This window comes from Solanum lycopersicum, chromosome 7, assembly GCF_036512215.1.
Source record: "Solanum lycopersicum chromosome 7, SLM_r2.1".
Classification (NCBI taxonomy): Eukaryota; Viridiplantae; Streptophyta; class Magnoliopsida; order Solanales; family Solanaceae; genus Solanum; species Solanum lycopersicum.
In genome coordinates, this window is record NC_090806.1 from 29,763,820 (window position 1) to 29,790,130 (window position 26,311).

Below are 26,311 nucleotides of genomic sequence, written 5' to 3' on the forward strand. Positions count from 1 at the left end.
CGAGAAAATGAGTTGATGGTATTTACACGTTGATTGCATGAAAATTGAACTAACAATATGTCACGACCCAAAACGAGTCGTGAGTGGCATCCACACTTAACCTACTAGGTGAGCGAACCAACAAATCTTAACCCCAACATTTATCAATAGTTCAACTATGAATAACAAAAATAATGCGGAAGATCCAAAACTTATTAATGTAACCAATTAAATAAGCTTCTAAAGTTTAACACTAATTATCGCCAACATCTGGAAGTCATCACATCAAGAACATCTATCCTAAAATTACCAAGTCTAAGAGTATTTAAGAAACCAAAATAAGTAAAAAGATGATCCATGTCCGAAATTCAAAGACATCAAGACGTGAATGAGAGAATCCAGCACGAGCTAGAAATAATAGCTCACCCTGAACTCTGATGTGCTGGAGACCGACTAGAGCTGAGGATGAGTCAAAGTCGATGGTACACTTGTCGCACTCCACAAAAGAACAAAGAAGAAAATACAAGTAGGGTCAATACAAGGAACACGTACTGAGTAGGTATCATCGGTCAATTCAAAATAGAAATCAACATATATTAAACAATAGTATAAAATCAACTACAATACGTAACATGTGGCAACCAACAAACACATGAACCATTGACAACAACACCATAATAGGTACACCATCAATCACAACATCAAGCACACATGTGAGGACTCATGCCTCCACACCATACTCATTTGGAAAATAGGTTCTTTGAGATTAAGTATATTAAGTTACTTCAAGATTTCTTGCCTTTAATGTTATTGTGTCGGAACGTGACACTCCGATCCCATAATACCGTGTCGGAACGTGACACTCCGATCCAATAATATCGTGTTGGAATGTGACACTCCGATCCAATTATCTCATTATTTTATTTCATCAAGCCTTCTTTATTCATGGCGTTATTTTACTAGAGAAGGTTCAAGATTAGAAATTCAACAATCTCATAATTTTAGGCCAACCACAAACCACACAATCAAGACATACAACCACACAATCAAGTATATAGGAGACTTTACAATATCACCTAACACATGTCAATCTCTATTGAGAGTTTATCTATCAAATACAAATAAACCATAACCTACCTCCACCGAAGAATCGAAGTCAAGCAACTACTTCTCCAATGCCTTTCCTTTCCTTATTTCCCCCGAAACATTCCAATCTATTATATGTCTAGTCTAGACCTAAAACTCACCTAAAATTAATTTCCTAAAGTTTAAACCTATGGGTAAGTTTTTATTTCCTCGCATTACTATAACTCTAATGGTATTCAAATAATACAATACACCTAATATTTAAATACTTAGCTTAATATATTAAACCTTGAATCAAAATAAGATAACTATAGAAAGAATTAAAAGTTTGAGTTAAGTTCTACCTTTAGTAACCTCCATTACGGAAAACTAACAAAATATAATCCTATAAAGACCCAAAATCCAATACTCTTAATGCTTGTGATTAAGTTTGATGCCATCTGCAATTCGTCTGACATATACTCTTAATTAACTATAAAAGTTTTCCAACATATGAAAGAATCACGTGCAGTACATATTACTGCTTAAAGAACAAACACTTCCAAGGACTATAATTACTCCTCCACCCACTAATAATCATGCGACCTGCTAATTGTTCTCCATTAAAATTTATTTAAAGAAATAGAGGAATTGTTACCAGGATCGATCTTCTTTCTTAAAGGTTGCACGTGTTATTTTCTCATTTGAAACCCTTATTCCTCCTATAATATATTTACTCCCTAGTTCTTATATAAGACTAATAACAAAAATAGTAAAAGTGACCCTTATTAATTTTAATGTTATTTTCTTTAACCACCAACTAAATAAGTTATTAAAATTACCCCACTAATTTCATAATTATAATTATAAATAGTCCAAAACACCCATTTAAATCTATCAGAAAGCATTTTCTAACATAAAAAGTTGTAGTGCTCAAAACGATAAAAAAATGGTCGTTACAATGAATACCAATTTAACCATCATTCGTCCTTGAACGATCATAGGAAGAAAGGCAAGGGAGAGAAAGAGTACCTGAGTCACTAAAAAGATGTGGATATCTTTCATGCATATCAGCCTCACTCTCCCAAGTGGACTCTTCAACTGGCCGATTCTTCCACTGAACCTTGATAGAAGTAATCTCTTTGTATCTAAATTTGCGGACTTCCCTATCTAGAATAGTAATAGGCTCCTCCTTATACGACAAATTCTCATCAAGAAGAACTGAATCCCAACGAATAATATAATTTCCATCACCATTGTATTTTTTCAGCATAGACAGATGAAATATCGGGTGCACTCCTGACAACCCTAGAGGCAATGCCAATTCATAAGCCACCTCCCTCACGCGCTTCAAAACTTCAAATGGAACGATATACCTCGAACTAAGCTTACCTCGCTTACCAAACAACATTACACCCTTCATGGGTGAAACCTTCAACAAGACTTGTTCACCATCCATAAAATCCAAGTCCCTAACCTTTCGATCTGCATATTCCTTCTGCCTACTCTGAGCTGCTAAAAGCTTTTCTTGAATAAATTTCACTTTCTCTAATGATTCCCTCCGAAGATCAGTCACCCAAGGTCTAACCTCAAATGCATAAAACCAACCAATGGGAGAGCTACATCTCCTCCCGTACAGTGCCTCAAATAGGGCCATATCAATACTCGAGTGATAGCTATTGTTGTATGAAAACTCTGCTAAAGGTAAAAATTTATCCCAATGACCACCAAATTCTATCACACATGCACGAAGCATATCCTCTAACACCTGTATCGTTCGCTAAGACTGACCATCGGTCTGAGGGTGAAATGCAGTACTAAGATCCAGTCTAGTACCTAATTCAACATGTAATGTCCTCCAAAATATAGAAGTAAATTGCGTACCTCTATCTGATATTATGGAAAGTGGAACTCCATGCAATCGAACAATCTCAGAGACATAGAGTTTGGCTAACTTCTCGGCATTGTAAGTCATCTTAACCGAAATGAAGTGAGTTGACTTAGTTAACCTGTCAACAATTACCCAAATAGAATCAAACTTACCCAATGTCTTTGGAAGACCAACTACGAAATCCATTGCAATTATTTCCCACTTCCATTCAGGAATGGGCATTCTTTGAAGTGTCCCTCCAGGCCTCTGGTGTTCATACTTTACCTACTGAAAATTTGGGCATTGGGAAACAAAATCAACAATGTCACGCTTCATTCTATTCCACCAATAATGTTGCTTTAGATCACGATACATCTTGGTTGCACCAGGATGTATAGAATACCTTAAACTATGAGCCTCTGTAAGAATAGTGTGAATCAAATCATCCACACGGGGCACACATACCCTTCCCTTAATCCTCAAGACACCTTCTTCATCAATTACTGCCTCTTTAGCCTCTCCTCACAACACCATATCTAGAATTCGGCTCAGCTTCTCATCAGCAAATTGATTTCCCTTAATCTTGTCAAGAAAAGAAGATCTTGCCTCCACAGAGGCCAAAAATCCTCCGTTCTCTAGTACTTCCAGCCTCATAAAGTCATTAGCCAGAGTCTGAACCTCTCTAGCCAATGGGCGTCTAGAAACCTGTAAGTAAGCTAAACTACCCATGCTCCCTGCTTTTCCACTTAAAGCATCTGCCACAACATTAGCTTTTCCTAGGTGATACAAAATAGTAATATCATAGTCTTTCAATAGTTCCATCCATCTCCTCTGCCTCAAATTCAAATCTTTTTTTAGTAAAGACATATTGCAAACTACGATGATCTGTATAAACTTCACACTTGACCGCATATAGATAACGTCTCCATTGCTTTAATGCAAATACAAATGCAGCCAACTCCAAATCATGGGTCAGATAGTTACATTCATGCACTTTCAATTGCCTCGAAGCATAAGCAATTACATTCTTCTCCTGCATTAGCACTGCACCCAAACCAGAATAAGATGCATCACAATAAAAATAAAAAATTCTTACCTTCCACTGGCAAGGTAAGAATTGGTGCAGTAGAAACAAGGTCTTGAATTTTTGGAAGCTTTCTTCACATTCATCCGACCATAAAAATGGAACATTCTGCTTAGTCAAATTTGTCAGCTGCGAAGCAATAGAAGAAAATACCTTGACGAATCAACGGTAGTAGCTAGCTAAACCAACAAAGCTCCTTACCTCTGAAACATTAGTAGGTCTTACCCAACTCTTCACTGCTTTAATCTTAGAAGGATCCACCATCACTCCATCCTTAGAGACCACGTGCCCCAAGAAGAACACTGAATCTAGCCAAAACTCACACTTGGAGAATTTGGCATAAAGCCTTTTCTCCCTCAACAACTCCAATACAATTCTCAAATGCTCCTCATGCTCTTTCCTGCTCTTTGAGTATATCAGTATATCATCACTAAATACAATAACAAAGAGATCCAGATATGGCTTAAAAAGCCCGTTCATCAGGCTCATGAAAGCAGCAAGCGCATTCGTAAGCCCAAAAGACATTACTAAGAATTCATAATGCCCATACCTTGTTCGAAAAGCAGTCTTTGGTACATCTATTGCCCGCATTTTCAATTGATGATAACCGGATCTCAAATCAATTTTAGAGAAGACACAAGCACCTTGTAACTGATCGAACAAATCATCAATGCGAGGAATGGGATAGTTTTTCTTAATAGTTACCTTATTCAACTCCCTATAGTCTATGCACATCCGAAAACTTCCATTTTTCTCTTTCACAAATAAAACAGGAGCACCCCAAGGGGATGCACTCGGTCTAATAAAACATTTACCTAACAACTCCTGAAGTTGGGCCTTTAACTCCCTTAACTCGGCTGGAGCCATACTATAAGGGGGAATGGAAATGGGGCGAGTACCTGGCTCCAGATCAATACGAAAATCAATATCCCTATCCGGTGGCATACCAGGAAGGTCTGCAGGAAACACATCCAGAAACTCACGGACTATCAAAACAGACTCGATCGAAGGTACTTTGGAAGTATCATCTCTGAGATGTGCCAAGAAATCTAAACAACCCTTACACACCATCCTCTTAGCACGAAGAAAAGAGATAATACGAACTAGAGTGGAAATATAGCAACCCTCCCACACTAGCGGATATGTCCCGGGCCTGGCTAATGTCAAAGTTTTAGCATTGCAATTTAAGATTGAAAATTTTGGAGAAAGCCAAGTCATACCCAGAATTACATCAAAATCAATCATGTCTAGAATAATCAAATCTACATAAGTATTGCTCCCACAAAAGTCACAAGGCAAGACCTGTACACCTTCTCAACTATCACAGACTCACCCACAGGAGTAGAGACACGAATAGGCATGTCAAGCAAATCACAATATAAATCAATACCAGTAGGAAATAAGGAAGATACATATGAAAATGGGGATCCAGGATCAAACAATACAGAAGCCATGCAATCAAAGACCAAAAGAGTACCTGCGATAACAGCATCAGATGTCTCGGTTTCAGACCTCCCGGGGAAAGCATAACAATGGACGCTCTCACCTGTCTGTCCATTGCCCCAACCAAGCTTCGCTGCAGTAGTTCCAACTTGCCGGCCACCCCGACTGAATTGGTGACCACCATTACCTTAGCCACCACGTCCTCCTGAATGGTGACCTCTACCATGACCACCTCTACCCCTAACTAGTGGGGATCTGTAACTCTGTTTTGGACAATATTTCCTAATATGTCCAGCCTCTCCACATCCATAACAATTCCTGGAATCAAGTATAGGTCTCTATGAAAATGACGAAGTCTGGAGATAACCTCCAAACTCAGAAAAAGGCTGACTGGTCTGTGACGGACCCCCAGCTGAAGCCTGCAATGAAGACTGAATAGGATGGGCTGGATAACCTCCTGAACTCTGCCCTCTGAAGTAAGAACCACTATACTCACCTCCTTTACGAAACTTCTTAAATGTCAATGATGTGGTCAAGTCGTCTGGCTTCACCCCCTCTACCTCTATCACAAAATCAACCACTTCGTGAAAGAATTTTGCTGCAGCAGCTACCTGTAAGGCTGGAATCTACAAATCTGACCTCAATCCTTTCACAAAGTGGCAAATTCGCTCTTGTGGACTGAAGCAAAGCTGAGTGGAATACATGGATATTGCACGAAATTTGGCCTCATAAGCAGCAACATACATCCTTCCTTACTCTAGGTTCAGAAACTCATCTCTCCTCCTATCCCTCAAAGTCCGGGGTATATACTTCTCCATAAATAAGCTAAAAAATGATGCCCAAGTCATAGGTGGTGGCCTTGCTGGTTGACACTCAACATACGACCGCCACCATATTTTGGCATCACCCAGAAACTGGTAGGTCAAAAACTCAACACTGAATTGCTCTACTATGTCCATCTTATGTAGCAGCTCATGACAATCAACCAGAAAATCATAGGCTTCTTCAAATTCAGCACCCTTGAATACTGGATGTTTCAACTTTAAGAACTTAATGAAAAGTTCATGCTAATCACCTGTCATTATAGACCCTGTAGTCAATCGAGGAAACGTGCCTACTTCCAATGATGCATCCATGCGAGGAGCCGCAGCAGCTGCATGTTGTACTCCCTGAACCTGAGGTGCTGGTGCAAAAAACACTGGAGGTGTCTGGCCCCGATCAGATAACCCGCTAAGATAGTAAGAACCTGATTAATCATCTCTGGGGTAGGCTGGGGTGGTACTTCCTTATCCTGAACCTGCTCATTTTCCCCTTCCTCACCCTCTCTCACTACCTCATCATCCGGTGGAGGAGTCACTGCTCTATTCCTTGATGGACCAGGTGTTTGTCCTCTGCCTCTAGTGGGAGTCCTCCTGCGACCCCTACCACGACCTCTTGCCACTGATCCTTCTCGAGTTACAACCCCAATGACTGGCTCAGACGCACCCTGTCTTGCTGGTGTTGGTGTTGGCAAAGTTGTTGCTCTAGTTCTAACCATCTGCGAAGTAGAGTAAGAAGGTCAGATACCAATTTGTATCACCCAGATACCAATTGGATCCAAGTAATAGCTCAGAAGAAAGAAAGAATGGAGTTTTCCTAAAGTCCTTTAGCCTCTCGAAGAAAAGTAAAGGCATCCCCATACCGTTCCTCAAGACTCTACTAGACTTGTTCTTATGTGATAAGACCAACGAACCTAACACTCTGATATCAAGTTTGTCACGACACAAACTTGGTATCAGAGCATTAGGTTCGTTGTCTCATCACACAAGAACGAGTCTAGTAGAGTTTTAAGGAACGGTAGGGGGACGCCTTTACTTTTCTTTGAGAGGCTATAAGACTTTGGGAAAATTCCATTCTTTCTTTCTTTCTTTCGTGCTACTACTTGAATCCAATTGGTATCTAGGTGATACAAATTGGTATCTGACCATCTTCACTCTCTTTCGCAGATGGTTAGAACTAAAGCAACGACTACGCCAACACCAACACCAGCACCGGCGGGACAGGGTGCGTCTGAGCCAGCCACTGGGGCTGTAGCTCGAGGAAGAGCAGCGGCAAGAGGTCGTGGGAGGACGTCCTCTTGGGGAAGAGGGAGAGCACCTAGCCCATCTGATACTAGGGCAGTGACTCCTCCACCGACTGAGGAAGTAATAAGAGAAGGGGAGGATGGGGAAAATGAACAAGTGCAGAATGAGGGATTGCCACCCCAACCTACCCCAGAGATGATCAATCAGGTTCTCGCCTATCTCAGTGGGTTGTCTGATCAAGGTCAGGCACCTCCAGTGTTGTCTGCACCAACACCTCCGGTTTCAGAGGTATAACATGCAGCCACTATGGCTCCTCGTATGGATGTCTCATTAGATATAGGCACGTTTCCACGTCTTACTACTGGGCCTATCATGACAAATGATCAGCATGAACTTTTCAGTAAGTTCTTGAAATTGAAACCTCCAGTCTTCAAGGGTGCTGAATCTGAGGATGCTTATGATTTTCTGGTTGACTGTCATGAGCTACTACACAAGATGGGTATTGTAGAACGGTTTGGTGTTGAGTTCGTGAGTTATCAGTTTCAAGGGAACGCCAAAATGTGGTGGCGGTCACATGTTGAGTGTCAACCAACAGAGGCACCACCTATGACTTGGGTGTCATTCTCTAGCTTGTTTATGGAGAAGTATATCCCTCGGACATTGAGGGATAGGAAAAGGGATGAGTTCTTGAGCCTAGAGCAAGGCAGGATGTCGGTCAATGCATATGAGGCTAAGTTTCGTGCACTATCTAGATATGCCACCCAACTTTGTTTCAGTCCACAAGAGCGGATTCGTCGTTTTGTGAAGGGGTTGAGGTCAGAGTTGCGGATTTCATCCTTACAGGTAGCGGCTACGGCAAAATCCTTCCAAGAAGTAGTAGATTTCGTGGTAGAGGTGGAACGAGTGAAGCCAGATGAATTCACCATGGCATCGACATCAAAGAGGTTTTGAAAGGGAGGTGAGTTTAATGGTTCTTACTCTAGAGGACAGGGTTCCGGAGGTTACTCAGTTCGACCCATTCAGTCTTCACTACAGACTGTAGTTGGGGGTCCACCTCAGACCGGTCAACACTTCTCTGAGAGACCTATGCTTGACTCTAGAGAGTGTTATGGATGTGGGGAGACTGGACATATTGGGAGAAATTGTCCAAAACAGAGTTATAGACCCCCAATGGCTAGAGGTAGAGGTGGTCATGGTAGAGGCCGTTATTCTGGAGGACGTGGTGGTCGAGGTAATGGTGGTCACCAAAATGGCCGAGGTAATGGGCAAACTGGAGCCGCTACATCACAACATGGTAGGGGCAATGGACAGACAAACGATAGGGCCCATTGTTACGCTTTCCCTGGGCGGTCTGAAGCGGAGGCATCTGATGCTGTCATCACAGGTAATCTTCTGGTTTGTGATTGGATGGCTTCTGTATTGTTTGATCCTGGATCCACATTTTCTTATGTATCTTCCTCATTTGCTAATGGTCTAAATTTACATTGTGAATTACTTGATATGCCTATTCGTGTTTCTACTCCGGTGGGTGAGTCTGTGGTAGTTGAAAAGGTATATAGGTCTTGTTTGGTGAACTTTGTGGGGAGCAACACTTATGTAGATTTGGTTATCTTAGAAATGGATGATTTTGATGTAATTCTGGGTATGACTTGGCTTTCTGTGCAATTTGCGATCTTGGATTGTAATGCTAAAACGGTGACGTTAGCCAAGCCTGGGACAGATCCGTTAGTTTGGGAGGGTGACTACACTTCCAATCCGGTGCGTATCATCTCCTTTCTTCGTGCTAAGAGAATGGTTAGTAATGGGTGTTTAGCTTTCTTGGCACATCTTAAGGATGACACTACCCAAGTACCTTCGATTGAGTCGGTTTCGGTGGTCTGTGAGTTTCTGGATGTGTTCCCTGCAGATCTTCCTCGTATGCCACCAGATAGGGATATTGATTTCTGTATTGACCTTGAACCGGGTACTCGCCCCATTTCTATACCCCCTTATAGAATGGCTCCCGCAGAGTTAAGAGAGTTAAAAGCCCAACTTCAAGAGTTGTTAAAGAAAGGCTTTATTAGACCAAGTGCATCTCCTTGGGGTGCTCCGGTTTTGTTTGTGAAGAAGAAGGATGGGAGTTTTCGAATGTGTATAGACTACAGACAACTAAACAAGGTAACCATAAAGAACAAGTATCCTCTTCCCCGCATTGATGACTTGTTCGATCAGTTACAAGGTGCTTGTGTCTTCTCTAAGATTGAATTGAGATCCGGTTATCATCAATTGAAAATACGGGCAACGGATGTGCCAAAGACTGCTTTTCGAACGAGGTATGGGCATTACGAATTTGTAGTGATGTCTTTTGGTCTTACGAATGCCCCTGCTGCATTCATGAGCTTGATGAACGGGATTTTTAAGCCATATTTGGACCTCTTCGTGATCGTATTTATTGATGATATACTGATATACTCAATGAGCAAGAAAGAACATGGGGAGCATTTGAGAATGGTATTGGAAATGTTGAGGGAGAAAAAGCTTTATGCCAAGTTCTCTAAGTGTGAGTTTTGGCTAGATGCAGTGTCCTTCTTGGGGCACGTGGTTGCTAAGGATGGAGTGATGGTAGATCCTTCTAAGATTGAGACAGTAAAGAATTGGGTAAGACCTACTAATGTGTCAGAAATAAGGAGCTTTGTTGGGTTAGCTAGCTACTACCGCCGATTTGTCAAGGGATTCTCTTCTATTGCTTCCCAACTGACGAACTTGACTAAGCAAACTGTTCCATTTGTATGGTCAGATGAGTGTGAAGAAAGCTTTCAGAAGCTCAAGACTTTGTTGACTACCGCACCCATTCTCACCTTGCCAGTGGAAGGTAAGAATTTTATTGTCTATTATGATGCATCCTATTCGGGTTTGGGTGCATTGCTAATGCAAGAGAAGAATGTGATTGCTTATGCTTCAAGACAATTAAAAGTGCATGAACGTAACTACCCAACTCATGATTTGGAATTGGCCGCGGTAGTGTTTGCATTAAAGCAATGGAGACACTATTTATATGGGGTTAAGTGTGAGGTCTATACGGATCATCGCAGCCTACAGTATGTCTTTACTCAGAAAGATTTGAACTTGAGACAGAGAAGATGGATGGAACTACTGAAGGACTACGACATCACCATTTTGTATCATCCGGGGAAGGCGAATGTTGTAGCGGATGCTTTAAGTAGAAAGGCGGAAAGCATGGGAAGTCTAGCTCACTTTCAAGCCTATAGACGCCCATTAGCTAGAGAGGTTCAGACTCTAGCTAACGACTTGATGAGATTAGAAGTAAATGAGAAGGGAGGATTGTTGGCTTGTGTGGAGGAAAGATCTTCCTTTCTTGACAAGAGTAAGGGAAAACAGTTTGATGATGAGAAACTAAGAAGAATCCAAGATAAGGTATTCCGAGGAGAGGCTAAGGAAGCACAAATCGATGAGAAAGGTGTTTTGAGAATCAAGGGAACGGTATGTGTGCCCCGTGTTGATGATTTGATCAACACTATTCTGACAGAGGCTCATAGTTCAAGGTATTCAATACATCCGGGTGCAACCAAGATGTACCGTGACCTAAAGCAACACTTTTGGTGGAGTAGAATGAAGCGTGATATTGTGGATTTTATTGCCAAATGTCCAAACTGTCAACAAGTAAAATATGAACACCAAAGGCCCGGAGGAACACTTCAGAGAATGCCCATTCCGGAATGGAAATGGGAGAGAATCGCAATGGATTTCGTGGTTGGTCTTCCAAAGAAAATGGGTAGGTATGACTCTATTTGGGCGATTGTTGATAGGTTAACTAAGTCTGCTCATTTTATTCCAGTTAAGGTGACTTACAATGCCGACAAGTTAGCCAAGATCTATATCTCAGAAATCGTTCGATTGCATGGGGTTCCACTATCCATCATATCAGATAGAGGTACGCAGTTTACTTCTAAGTTTTGGAAAACATTGCATGCGGAATTGGGTACTAGGTTGGACCTTAGTACTGCGTTCCATCCTCAGACCGATGGTCAGTCTGAGCGAACGATTCAAGTGTTGGAGGATATGCTTCGTGCGTATGTGATAGAATTTGGTGGCCATTGGGATAGCTTCTTACCCTTAGCGGAATTTTCATACAATAATAGCTATCACTCGAGCATTGATATGGCTCCATTTGAAGCATTGTATGGTAGGAGATGTAGGTCCCTCATTGGTTGGTTTGATGCGTTCGAGGTTAGACCTTGGGGTACTGATCTCTTGAGGGATTCGATGGAGAAGGTGAAATCTATTCAAGAAAAGCTTCTAGCGGCACAAAGTAGAAAAAAAGAATATGCAGATCGAAAGCTTAGAGACTTAGAGTTCATGGAGGGAGAACAAGTCTTGCTGAAGGTTTCGCCCATGAAAGGGGTGATACGGTTTTGAAAAAGGGGTAAGCTAAGTCCAAGGTATATTGGACCATTTGAAGTACTCAAGAGAGTAGGGGAGGTGGCTTATGAGTTAGCCTTGCCTCCAGGGCTGTCCGGGGTACATCCGGTATTCCATGTGTCGATGCTGAAAAGATACCATGGGGATGGAAACAACGGACAATTTTGCTTGATGGGAATTTGTCCTATGAGGAGGAGCCTGTTGCTATTCTAGATAGAGAAATTCGCAAATTGGGATCAAGGGAGATTGCATCCATCAAAGTTCAATGGAAGAATCGACCCGTTGAAGAAGCCACTTGGGAGAAGGAGGTTGATATGCGAAAAAGATATCCACACCTGTTCACAGATTCAGGTACTCCTTTTCGCCCTTATTCTCCTTCTTGTGATCGTTCGGGGACGAACGATGGGTAAATTGGTATCTAATGTAACGACCTGTTTAGTCGTTTTGAGCAGCAGATTTTATTTCTGGAAAAACAGGCTGAGACGACGGAACCCACGACGGAACGTCATGGGCACGACGGAACGTCATGGGCACGACGGACCGTTGAGGGTGTCTCGTCCCAAAACATTTAGAAATTCTGAAATTTGGGTGCTGAAATTGACTCTCTGAACTCTGTGACGGACCTGCAGGACGGACCGTCACAGGCACGACGAACCGTCATGATCCACCGTTTCAAAACACTTCAACTCTTGAGAATTTGGTACAGGGAACGATTCTATGAACGCCGTAACGGAAGTGCAGGACGGACCGTCGTAGGTACGATGGGCCGTCACAGACTTCTTAAGGGAATCGAATCTCTGACGAACCTGCATGACGGACCGTCGTAGGTGCGACGGGCCGTCACAGGTGCGACGGGCCGTCACAGGTGCGACGGGCCGTCACAGGTGCGACGGGCCGTCACAGGTTGCGTAATCCCAGTTGAAGTCGGAATTCTGGTTAAGTTTAAAAGGGGCGTTTTGGACTATTCCTGCTATAATTATATATTTCGTGGGTCTATATTAATAACTCAATTTCTTGGGGGATAAAAGAGGTAACCTTAAGTTAATTAGTGGGCTATTATTGTAATCTTTTATTCTTAATTATATACTAATTAGGGTAAAAGAAAGAGGGTTTGAATAAAGAAAATAGAAAGAACAAGAGAAAGAGAGAGAGGGAAGCGATAGAGAGAGAGACGATCGAGAAGGGGAAAAACACAAAGCTTTGGGAAAATTTGCTTGCTTGATCACGAATCTTCGGTGGAGGTAGGTTATGGTTTCTCTTACGATATTCGTAGTAAACTCTTAATAGCGAATGATATGTATTGATAATATTGTAAACCCTGCTATGTGCTTAATTGTATGCTTGCATGAATGTAATTATATAATTGTGATTATATAAGCATGATGAAGTTATTGAATCCCAAATCTTGATAAAAACCTAATCTCTTTTTAATGATGATGCCTTGGTAAGGGAAAAGGCTTGATGAGTTGATAGAATGAGATTAGGGGATCGGGTGTCACGAACCGACACGTAGAATTAGGGAATCGGGTGTCACGAACCGACACATAGATTTAGGGGATCGGGTGTCACGAACCGACACGTAGATTTAGGGGATCGGGTGTCACGAACCGACACGTAGATTTAGGGGATCGGGTGTCACGAACCGACACGTAGATTTAGGGGATCGGAGTGTCACGTACCGACCCAAGAGGATTAATGAATATGAGGGAGCGGAGTGTCACGTACCGACACAAGAGAAATAAAATAAATGAATCTTGAAAGATGTTAATATACTCAATCTAATGAACATGATTCCCGAATGAGTATGGTATTGAGGCTTGAGTCCTCATGTGTGAACTTGACGGTAATTGTTAATGATATAGTGCTTGTTGTTGCTATAGGTTGAGTATCATAGTTGATTTTATGATATTACTTGGTATATATTGTTTTCTATTTTGAGTTGGCCGATGATATCTACTCAGTACCCGTGTTTTTTACTGACCCCTACTTTTATGTTTTCTTCTTGTTTATTTGTGGAGTGCAGCAAACGTGCCATCGTCTTCAACTCAACAGTAATTCAAGCCAGTCTTACTGCATCGGAAATTCAGGGTGAGCTAATGCTTCTAGCTTGGACTGGATCTTCTTCTTCATGTCTTGATGCCTTGAAGTTCCGGCATGAACTAGCTTTTATGTATTTTTAGCTTCTTAGAAACTCTTAGTTAGTACTTTGATCATAGATGTTCTTGTGGTGATGACTTCCAGATTTTGGGGATAATAATAGTTATTGATTTTATTTATGAGTTTAAGTCCTCCGCATTACTTTCTGTTTATATTATATTGAAATGTTAAGGTTTAGATTGGTTGGTTCGCTCACATAGGAGGGTAAGTGTGGGTGCCAGTCGCGGCCCGGATTTGGGTCGTGACAAAATAAGACTCTTTAAAACTTTAAGAAAACTCTACTTTAACTTACTTCACAGCTTTAGACTTAACTCCTTAACTTCTTTGTTTTTGATCCTAGCTTTTCTTGAATTGAATTGATTCAAATTTCATTATTATAACGGCCCTTTTGGTCATTACGAGTGCTAAAGCCTTATGTTTCATAAAATATTTTTTTGATGGGTTCTAATTGGGTTTGGACTATTCATAATTACAATTGTGAAATTAGTGGGGTAATTTTAATAATTTATTTAGTTGGTGATTAAAGAGGATAATAGTGAAATAAATAATAGGTCACTTTTATCACTCTTATAATTAGTTATATAATATTTAGGAAGGAATATTCTGTAGAAGGGGAATAAGGATTTTGCCTAGAGAAACCATATCTCCAGCAGTCACGAAGCGGTTGTTCCATCATGTAATCAAATTTAGAGTTGGATTTTGAATGTATTAGAATGATTGTGTTAGTGTTATTATTTTAATTATAATACTTGAATTGGAAAAGAGGGATATTCAATAAACACTAGAAAAATTAGTGGGGTCGTATATATATATATATATATATATATATATATATATATATTAGTACTATGTTATTGTGAAGAGGGAACAAGCGTACATTTTAATATATGTGCTACTGTAATGTTTGGTAGAATTGGCTTAAAGTTGGTGGATGGGTGGCAAGTGAAAGTTATATATAGAAAATTTAATTAGTTCATGGAGGAATAAATGTTTACCGTCATATGTTTACTATTTTAAAATGAACTTTGTATGTTATGTATTAGCACGTTCTTTGCCATTCAAGTTATTATATTAAATGGCAAATGCCTTTGTTTTTAATGGCATGTGATGATGGCGTAATGGTCGATTGAAGAATAACAGACAATTAACAATAAAAAGGTTTTAAATTCTTATGTAATTATTGATTGTAAAATTGAGTCCAAATATATAACCTGTAAGAGAGTAAGGTGGGGTAATAAACTTTGGTATTTATATGATAAAATTGGGAATATTGCATATGAGTGTTTTAAATTATGTTATATTTTGTTTTGGTTTTCCCTGGTAGAGGTTACTGGACATAAACGTAACCTTAAATTTCAATCTTTTTCTATAGTTATCTTGTTATGAGCCATGTTTTAAAATATTGAGTTAGTTAATTAAATATTAGGTGTATCGAGTTATTTAAATTCCACTAAAGTTATGCTAATTGTTGGAATTAAGACTTATCGTTAGACTTAAACATTAAGAGATTGATTATAGAATTAGGTAAATTGATGGGTATAGGCTGGACATAGAATAATCGGAGTCATTAGAGAAGTAGCTGCTTGACTTCAATTCTTCGGTGAAGGTAGGTTATGGTTTGTTTCTATGTGATAGATAAACTCTAAATAGCGATTGATATGTATTGAGTGATATTATAAAGTCTCCTATGTACTTGATTGTGTGGTTGTATGTTTTGATTGTGTGGTTTGTGGTTGGCCTAAAATTATGATAATGTTGAATTTCTAATCTTGAACCCTCTCTATTAAAATGACGCCTTAAAAAAAAGGTTTTATGAAATAAAATAATAAGATAATTGGATCAGAGTGTCACGTTCTGACACGGTATTATGGGATCGGAGTGTCACGTTCTGACACGGTATATGGGATTGGAGTGTCACGTTACGACACAATAACATTAAAGGAAAGAAATCTTGAAGTAACTTAATATACTTAACCTCAAAGAACCTATCTTTCAAATGAGTGTGGTGTGGAGGCATGAGTCCTCGTAGGTGTGCTTGATGTTGTGATTGATGGTCTACCTGTTATGGTGTTGTTGTCAATGGTTCATGTGTTTTGTTGATTGCCACCTGTTAAGTATTGTAGTTGATTTTATATTATTATTCAATATTTATTGATTTCTATTTTGAGTTGGTCGATGATACCTACTCAGTACGTGTTCCTTGTATGTAACAACCTGTTTAGTCGGTTCTAGCAGTAGAATAATTTTTGATAAAAACTGACTGGGTCGAAGGATCACGCGACGGACCGTCATGGTCACGACGGACCGTGATGGACTCCGTCGTCCAATACTTGTGTAATTTCTTCTGCTGCTCTCCTCATTACCCTCGACGACAGGTAGGACGAACCTTCATAGGCACGACGGACCGTAGAGCGTCTTCGTTCCAAAATACTTCAACTCTGAAATCTGGGTACTAAGATCGACTCTCTGAACTTCACGACGGAACTGCAGCACGGACCGTCGTAGAAACGACGAACCATCACAAACCTCTTTACTGAATTTAACTCTCTGAACTTTGTGACGGACCTGCAGGACGGACCGTCGCAGATACGACGGGCCGTCACAAGTTGCGTAACCCCAACTCGGTCGGATTTCTGCTAAAAGTTGTAAAGGGGTGTTTTGGACTATTCATGATTATAATTATGAAATTAGTGGGGTAAGTTTAATAATTTATTTACTTGGGGGTTAAAGAAGATAATAAGGAAATAAATAGTGGGTTACTTTTATCATAACGGATTATATGATAATTAGGGTAAAAGAAAAAGAATCCGCAGAAGAAAAATAAAAAGAACAGGAAGAGGGGAGTACGAGCGAGAGAGAGAGAACGAAGAGGAAAGCAAATGCATTGGGAAGTAGCTTGCTTGATCACTATTTTTCGGTGGAGGTAGGTTATGGTTTATTTCTATATGAGAGATAAACTCTAAATAGTGATTGATATGTATTGGGTGGTTTTGTAAAATCTTCTTTATGCTTGATTGTGTGTTTTTATGTTGTGATTGTGTAATTGTGGTGGGTTAGAATGATGAGACTGTTGAATCTTCAATCATAAATCCTCTCTATTAAGATGACGCCTTGACATAAAGAAGGCTTGATGAACTAAAATAATGAGATAAATGGATCGGAGTGTCACGTTCTGACACGTAGTAGTAGGGGATCGGAGTGTCACGTTCCGATACGTAGTATTAGGGGATCGAAGTGTCACGTTCCGATACGTAGTATTAGGAGATCGGAGTGTCACGTTCCGACACGTAGTATTAGGGGATCGGAGTGTCATGTTCCGACACGGTAGTAATAATGGATCGGAGTGTCACGTTCCGACACGATAATAATAAAGAGAAGTAATCTTGAATTATGTTAATATACTCAAATTTGAAGAACCTATTTCCCAAATGAGTATGGTGTGGAGGCTTGAGTCCTCATAGGTGTGCTTGGTGTTGTTGCGAATGGTTCTTGTACTTGTTGTTGTCACCTGCTAAGTATTGTAGTGGATTTTATATTATTATTCAGCATATATTGCTTTCTATTTTGAGTTGGCCGATGATACCTACCCAGTACGTGTTCCTTGTACTGACCCCTACTTGTAATTTTCTTCTTTGTTATTTGTGGAGTGCAGCAAGCGTGCCATCGACTTCGACTCGTCCTCAACTCTAGCCTGTCTCCAGCATATTAGATTTCAGGGTGAGCTGTTGTTCCTAGCTCGGACTGGATTCTCTCATTCACGTCTTGATGTCCTTAAAGTTCGGACATGGACCAATCGTTTACTTATTTTAGCTTCTTAAATACTCTTAGATTTTGAAATTTGAGGATAGGTGTTCTTGGTGTGATGACTTCTAGATTTTGGGGATAATAATTGATAAACTTTAGAAGCTTATTTATTGGTTATATTAATAAGTTTTGGGTCTTCCGCATTATATTTTGTTCATTATGGTTGAAATATTGGTAAACGTTGGGGTTTAGATTTGTTGGTTCGCTCACATTGAAGGATAAGTGTGGGTGCCACTCGCGGCTCATTTAAGGTCATGATAAACTTGGTATCAGAGTGTTAGGTTCGTTGGACTCATCACAAAAGAACGAGTCTAGTAGAGTCTTGAGGAACGGTAGGGGGACGCCCTTACTTTTCTTTGAGAGGCTATAGGACTTTAGGAAAATTCCATTCTTTCCTTCTTTCGTGCTATTACTTGGATCCAATCGGTATCTAGGTGATACAAATTGGTATCTGACATCCTCACTCTATTTCGCATATGGTTAGAACTAGAGCAACAACTGTGCCAACACCAACATCGGCAAGACAGGGTGCGTCTGAGCCAACCATTGGGCTGTAGCTCGAGGAGGAGCAGTGGAAAGAGGCTGTGGTAGAGGTCGCAGGAGGACGTCCTCTAGAGGTAGAGGACAAACACCTGGTCCAGCTAGTAATAGGGCGGTGACTCCTCCACCGACTGATGAGGTAGTAAGAGAGGGTGAGGAAGGGGAAAATGAGCAGGTGCAAGATGAGGAATTACTACCCCAACCTACCCCAGAGATGATTAACCAGGTTCTTACTTATCTTAGCGGGTTATCTAATCAGGGCCAGACACCTCCAGTGTTTTCTGCACCAGCACCTCAGGTTCCGGGAGTACAACATGCAGTTGTAGTGGCTCCCCGCATGGATGCCTCATTAGAAGTAGGCACGTTTTCTCGATTGACTACAGGGCCTATAATGACGAGTGATCATTATGAACTTTTCACTAAATTCATGAAGTTGAAACCTCCAGTCTTTAAGGGTTCTGAATCTGAGGATGCCTATGATTTTCAGGTTGATTGTCATGAGCTGCTACATAAGATGCACATAGTAGAACGATTCGGTGTTGAGTTTGTGACCTATCAGTTTTAGGGGAATGCCAAAATGTGGTGGCGGTCGTATGTTGAGTGTCAACCAGCACAGGCACCACCTATGACTTGGGCATCATTCTCTAGCTTATTTATGGAGAAGTATATACCGCGGACTTTGAGGGATAGGAGGAGAGATGATTTCCTGAGCCTAGAGTAAGGAAGAATGTGTTTTACTGCTTATGAGACCAAATTTCGTGCACTATCCAGGTATGCCACCCAGCTTTGCTTCAGTCCACAAGAGCGGATTCACTGTTTTGTGAAAGGATTGAGGTCAGATTTACAAATGCCAACCTTACAGGTAGCTGCAGCAGCAAAATCCTTTCAGGAAGTGGTTGATTTTATGATAGAGGTGGAAGGGGTCAAGCCTGACGACTTCACCATGGCGTCGACATCTAAGAAGTTCCGTAAGGGAGGTGAGTTTAGTGGTTCTTACTCCAGAGGGCAGAGTTCAGGAGGTTACCCAGCCGACCTATTCATTCTTCACTACAGGCTATAGCTGGGGGTCCATCGCAGACCAATAAACATTTCTCTGAGTTTAGAGGTTATCCCCAGACTTCGTCGTTCTCACAGAGACCTATGATTGACTCCAGAGATTGTTATGGATGTGGACAGACTGGACATATTAGGAAATATTGTCCAAACCAGAGTTACAGATCCCCAATAGTCAGAGGTAGAGGTGGTCATGGGAGAGGCCGCCATTCTGGAGGACGTGGTAGCCAAGGTAATGGTGGTCTCCAAATCAGCCAGGGTGGCGGGCGAGCTGGAGCTACTGCAGCGCAACATGGTAGGGGCGACGGGCAGAGAGGTGATAGGGCCCATTGTTATGCTTTCCCCGGGAGGTCTGTAGCAGAGACATCTGATGCTGTTATCACAGGTAATATTTTGGTTTGTGATTGCATGGCTTCTGTATTATTTGATCCTGGATCCACTTTTTCATATGTATCTTCCTCATTTGCTACTGGTCTTGATTTACATTGTGATCTACTTGACATGCCTATTCGTGTCTCTACTCCTGTGGGTGAGTCTGTGATAGTTGAGAAGGTGTATAGGTCTTTTCTTGTGACTTTTGTTGGGAGAAATACTTATGTAGATTTGTTTATTCTAGAGATAGTGGATTTCGATGTAATCTTGGGTATGACTTGGCTTTCTCCAAATTTTGCAATCTTAGATTGTAATGCTAAAACTGTGACATTGGCCAAGCCTGGGACAAATCCGCTAGTGTGGGAGGGTGACTATATTTCCACTCCAGTTCATATTATCTCTTTCCTTCGTGCTAAGAGAATGGTTATTAAGGGTTGTTTAGCTTTCTTGACACATGTCAGGGATGATACTTCCCAAGTACCTTCGATCGAGTCTGTCTCGATAGTCCGTGAGTTTCTGGATGTGTTTCCTGTAGACCTTCCTTGTATGCCACCGGATAGGGATATTGATTTTTGTATTGATCTGGAGCCGGGTACTCGCCCATTTCCCTACCCCTTTATAGAATGGCTCCAGCTGAGTTAAGGGAGTTAAAGGTCCAACTTCAGGAGTTGTTAGGTAAAGGTTTTATTAGACCAAGTGAATCCCCCTGGGGTGCTCCTGTTTTATTTGTGAAGAAGAAGAATGGAAGTTTTCGGATGTGCATAGACCACAGGCAACTGAATAAGGTAACTATTAAGAACAAGTATCCTCTTTCTGACATTAATGATTTATTCGATCAGTTACAAGGTGCTTGTACCTTCTCAAAAATCGACTTGAGATTTGGTTATCATCAATTAAAAATACGGGCAGCAGATGTGCCAAAGACTGCTTTTCGAACCAGGTATGGGCATTATGAATTCTTAGTAATGTCTTTTGGGCCTACGAATGCTCCTACTGCTTTCATGAGCCTGATGAACGGGATTTTAAAGCCATATCTTGATCTCTTTGTCATTGTATTCATTGATGATATACTGATATACTCAAAGAGCAGGAAAGAACATGAGGAGCATTTGAGAATTGTATTGGAATTGTTGAGGGAGAAAAGGCTTTATGCCAAATTCTCCAAGTGTGAGTTTTGGCTAGATTCAGTGTCCTTCTTGGGGCACGTAGTTCCTAAGAATGGAGTGATGGTGGATCCTTCTAAGATTGAAGTAGTGAAGCGTTGGGTAAGACCTACTAATGTTACAGAGGTAAGGAGCTTTTTTGGTTTAGCTAGCTACTACCGTCGATTTGTCAAGGGATTTTCTTCTATTGCTTCCCAATTGACAAAATTTGACTAAGCAGAATGTTCCATTTGTATGGTCGAACGAATGTGAAGAAAGCTTCCAGAACCTTAAGACCTTGTTGACTACTGCACCAATTCTTACCTTGCCAGTGGAAGGTTATAATTTCATTGTTTATTGTGATGCATCTTATTCTTGTTTGGGTGCAGTGCTAATGCAGGAGAAGAATGTAATTGCTTATGCTTCGAGGCAATTAAAGGTGCATGAATGTAACTATCCGACCCATGATTTGGAGTTGGCTGCAGTTGTGTTTGCATTAAAACAATCGAGACATTACCTCTATGGGGTCAAGTGTGATGTCTATACAGATCATCGTAGTTTACAGTATGTCTTTACTCAGAAAGATTTGAATTTGAGGCAGAGGAGGTAGATGGAACTACTGAAGGACTATGATATTACTATTTTGTATCACCCAGGAAAAGCCAATGTTGTGGCAGATGCTTTAAGTAGAAAAGCAGGGAGCATGGGAAGTCTAGCCCACTTACAAGTTTCTAGACGTCCATTGGCAAGAGAGGTTCAGACTTTGGCTAATGACCTCACGAGGCTGGAAGTACTAGAGAAAGGAGGATTTTGGGCCTGTGTGGAGGCAAGATCTTCTTTTCTTGACAAGATTAAGGGAAAACAGTTTACTGATGAGAAGCTGAGTCGAATTCGGGAGATGGTATTACGAGGAGAGGCTAAAGAGACAATAATTGATGAGAAAGGCGTTTTGAGAATTAAGGGAAGGGTATGTGTGCCCTGTGTTGATGATTTGATTCACACTATTCTTACAGAGGCTCATAGTTCAAGGTATTCAATACATCCTGGTGTAACCAAGATGTATCGTGACCTAAAGCAACATTTTTGGTGGAGTAGGATGAAGCGTGACATTGCGGATTTTGTTTCCCAATGCCCGAATTGTCAGCAGGTAAAGTATGAACACCAGAGGCCCGGAGGAACACTTCAGAAAATTCCCATTCCTGAATGGAAATGGGAAAGAATTGCAATGGATTTTGTGGTTGGTCTTCCAAAGACATTTGGTAAGTTTGATTCTATTTGGGTAATTGTTGACAGATTAACTAAGTCTGCTCACTTCATTCCGGTTAAGGTGACTTACAGTGCAGAGAAGTTAGACAAACTCTATATCTCTAAAATTGTTCGATTGCATGGAGTTCCACTTTCCATCATATCAGATAGAGGTACGCAATTTACTTCTATGTTTTGGAGAACATTGCATGCTGAATTAGGTACTAGGTTGGATCTTAGTATTGCATTTCACCCTCAGACAGATGGTCAGTCTGAGCGAACGATTAAGGTTTTGGAGGATATGCTTCGTGCATGTGTGATAGAATTTGGTGGTCATTGAGATAACTTCTTACCCTTAGCAGAGTTTTCATACAATAATAGCTATCACTCAAGTATTGATATGGCCCCATTTGAGGCGTTGTATGGGAGGAGATGTAGGTCCCCCATTGGTTGGTTTGATGCATTTGAGGTGAGATATTGGGGTACCGATCTTTTGAGGGAATCGTTATATAAAGTAAAATTCAATCAGGAGAAGATTCTAGCAGCTCAGAACAGGCAGAAAGAATATGCATATCGAAGGGTTAGGGACTTGGATTTTATGGAGGGTGAACAAGTCTTGCTGAAGGTTCACCCATGAAAGGGGTGATGCGGTTTGGTAAGCGAGGTAAGCTTAATTTGAGGTATATTGGTCCATTTGAATTTCTGAAGCGCGTGGGGGAGGTGGCTTATGAATTGGCATTGCCTCCAGGACTCTCAGGAGTGCACCCGCTATTTTATGTGTCTATGCTGAAAAAATACCATGGTGATGGAAACTACATTATTCGTTGGGATTCAGTTCTTCTTGATGAGAATTTGTCTTATGAGGAGGAGCCGGTTGCTGTTTTAGATAGAGAAGTCCGCAAGTTGGGATCAAAGGAGATTGCATCCATCAAGGTTCAGTGGAATAATCGGCAAGTTGAAGAGTCCACTTGGGAGAATGAGGCTGATATGCAAGAAAGATATCCACATGTTTTTACAGATTCAGGTACTCTTTTTCGCCCTTGCTTTTCTTCTTGTGATCGTTCGAGGACGAACGATGGGTAAATTGGTATCTATTGTAACAACTTGTTTAGTTGGTTCTAGCAGTAGAATCATTTTTGATAAAAACTGATTGGGTCGACGTTTCACGCGACGGACCGTCATGGTCACGACGGACCGTGATGGACTCCGTCGCCCCATACTTGTGTAATTTCTTCTGCTTCTCTCCTCATTTCCCTCGACGACAGGTAGGACGAACCGTCATAGGCACGACGGACCGTCAAGCGTCTTCGTTCCAAAACACTTCAATGCTGAAATTTGGGTACTGAGATCGACTCTCTGAACTTCACGACGGAACTACAGCACGGACCGTCACAAACCTCTTTACTGAATTTGACTCTCTGAACATTGTGACGGACCTGCAGGACGGACCATCGCAGATACGACGGGCCGTCACAAGGTGCGTAACCCCAACTGGGTCAGATTTCTTCTAAAAGTTTTAAAGGGGTGTTTTGGACTATTCATGATTATAATTATGAAATTAGTGGGGTAAGTTTAATAATTTATTTACTTGGGGGTTAAATAAGATAATAAGGAAATAAATAGTGAGTTACTTTTATCATAACAGATTATATGATAATTAGGGTAAAAGAAAAAGAATCTGCAGAAGAAAAATAAAAAGAACATGAAGAGGAGAGAACGAGCGAGAGAGAGAGAACGAAGAGGAAAGCAAAGGCACTGGGAAGTATCTTGCTTGATCACGATTCTTCGGTGGAGGTAGGTTATGGTTTATTTCTATATGATAGATAAACTCTAAATAGCGATCGATATGTATTGGGTGGTTTTGTAAAATCTTCTATATGCTTGATTGTGTGTTTGTATGTTGTGATTGTGTAATTGTGGTGGGTTAGAATGATGAGACTGCTGAATCTTCAATCTTAAATCCTCTCTATTAAGATGACGCCTTGACATAAAGAAGGCTTGATGAACTAAAATAATGAGATAAATGGATCGGAGTGTCACGTTCTGACACGTAGTAGTAGGGGATCGGAGTGTCACGTTCCGACACGTAGTATTAGGGGATCGAAGTGTCACGTTCCGACACGTAGTATTAGGGGATCGGAGTGTCACGTTCCGACACGTAGTATTAGGGGATCGAAGTGTCACGTTCCGACACGGTAGTAATAATGGATTGGAGTGTAACGTTCCGACACGATAATAATAAAGAGAAGTAATCTTGAATTATGTTAATATACTCAAATTCAAAGAACCTATTTCCCAAATGAGTATGGTGTGGAGGCTTGAGTCCTCATAGGTGTGCTTGGTGTTGTTGCCAATGGTTCTTGTACTTGTTGTTGTCACCTGCTAAGTATTGTAGTGGATTTATATTATTATTCAGTATATATTGCTTTCTATTTTGAGTTTGCCGATGATACCTACTCAGTACGTGTTCCTTGTACTGACCCCTACTTGTAATTTTCTTCTTTGTTATTTGTGGAGTACAACAGGCGTGCCATCGACTTCGATTCGTCCTCAACTCTAGCCAGTCTCCAGCATATCAGATTTCAAGGTGAGCTATTGTTCCTAGCTCAGACTGAATTCTCTCATTCACGTCTTGATGTCCTTGAAGTTCAGACATGGACCAATCGTTTACTTATTTTAGCTTCTTAAATACTCTTAGATTTAGAAATTTGAGGATAGATGTTCTTGGTGTGATGACTTCCAGATTTTGGGGATAATAATTGATAAACTTTAGAAGCTTATTTATTGGTTATATTAATAAGTTTTGGGTCTTCTGCATAATATTTTGTTCATTATGGTTGAAATATTGGTAAACGTTGGGGTTTAGATTTGTTGGTTCGCTCACATAGGAGGATAAGTGTGGGTGCCACTCGCGGCTCATTTTGGGTCGTGGATATTGCACCTACCCCTAGTTGTATTTTATTCTCTATTCTTTTGCGGAGTGCAGCAAGTGTACCATCGATTTCGACTCGCCCTCAGCTCTAGCCGGTCTCCAGCGCATCAGAGTTCAGGGTGGGCTATTAATTCTAGCTCGTGCTGGATTCTCTCATTCACGTCTTGATGTCTTCGAATTTCGGACATGGACCATCTTTTTGCTTATTTTGGTTTCTTAAACACTCTTAGACTAGGTAATTTGAAATTGGTGTCCTTGACGTGATAACTTTCAGATTTTGGGATGATAAGTATTAAACTTTCGAAACTTATTTAAATTGATTGCTTAGTATCTTTTGGAGCTTCCGAATTATTTATGTCATTTATAGTTGAACTATTGGTATATGTTGGGGTTTATATGTGTTGGTTCGCTCACCTAAGGAGGTAAGCGTGGGTGCCACTCACGACTTGTTTTGGGTCGTGACAATTATCTCATGTTTATGGATGATTTTTTTGTGTTTAGATGTACCTTAGAGTGTTGGAATCAAACAAAAAAAGTGGGTACGTCACTTAGGAACTAGTACGAAAAGATAGGGAAAGAATGGGGGCTCAAGGTGACCTTGGCGATCTGAGAGGCGCAGAGCGTCAGATCCTGACGGACAGACTCTGGTCGCAGGAGCTTTGGCTGGTCGGCACGTTAGGGCCTGTCAGACAAAGCCTGCCCTGATGGGCTCTATCAGGCGCGGCGCCCCAAAGGTTTTCAGACGGAATTTTTGACTTTTCTTCTCCGATTTTCAACTCTGACCTTCTAAATTTCCATGGATCTCACCTCAAACACTTAGGATCACTATATACCTCAATACTCAAATAGTTTATACTCGTAAAAAAGTCTAGAAACATGAATCAAAACAACTAAAGGTATGCTACAACTCAACCAACAAGAATTCAACAATTTTTCATCATGAACTTCAATGTTTATCATTCAATCTACACTAAACTTGCTGATTTAAATCAGATTGGTGTGTCACATACCTAATTAGAGATCAACCTTGACGAATTCCACTAGAATCTCTTGGCGTTCTTGGTGAAATCTTGCTCTTTCTTCCTTCTCTTTCTTCCTTCTCCTTCTTCTCTTCTCTTTTCTCCCAAACTGTAAGCGTAAAAA

General features: G+C 40.8%; 1 protein-coding gene across 1 annotated transcript; it reads left to right on the top strand.

The window, feature by feature from the left end:
- The first annotated feature begins 19,564 nt into the window (after positions 1-19,564).
- LOC138337380 (uncharacterized) lies at positions 19,565-25,923 on the top strand. The gene is made up of 7 exons (XM_069287289.1): positions 19,565-19,862; positions 20,385-20,441; positions 20,483-20,634; positions 21,842-22,138; positions 22,766-22,841; positions 23,072-23,260; positions 25,823-25,923. Exons 1-7 carry the CDS (start codon positions 19,565-19,567, stop codon positions 25,921-25,923), a joined length of 1,170 nt encoding a protein of 389 aa, XP_069143390.1.
- The last annotated feature ends 388 nt before the right edge of the window (positions 25,924-26,311 follow it).

Coding starts and splice junctions, on each gene's coding strand:
- LOC138337380 (XM_069287289.1), top strand. CDS start 19,565: ATGATTGACTCCAGAGATTGTTATGGATGTGGACAGACTGGACATATT. Junction 20,442..20,482: donor TTGTATTGATCTGGAGCCGG/GTACTCGCCCAT, acceptor GAATGGCTCCAG/CTGAGTTAAGGGAGTTAAAG. Junction 20,635..21,841: donor ACCACAGGCAACTGAATAAG/GTAACTATTAAG, acceptor TTTCTTGACAAG/ATTAAGGGAAAACAGTTTAC.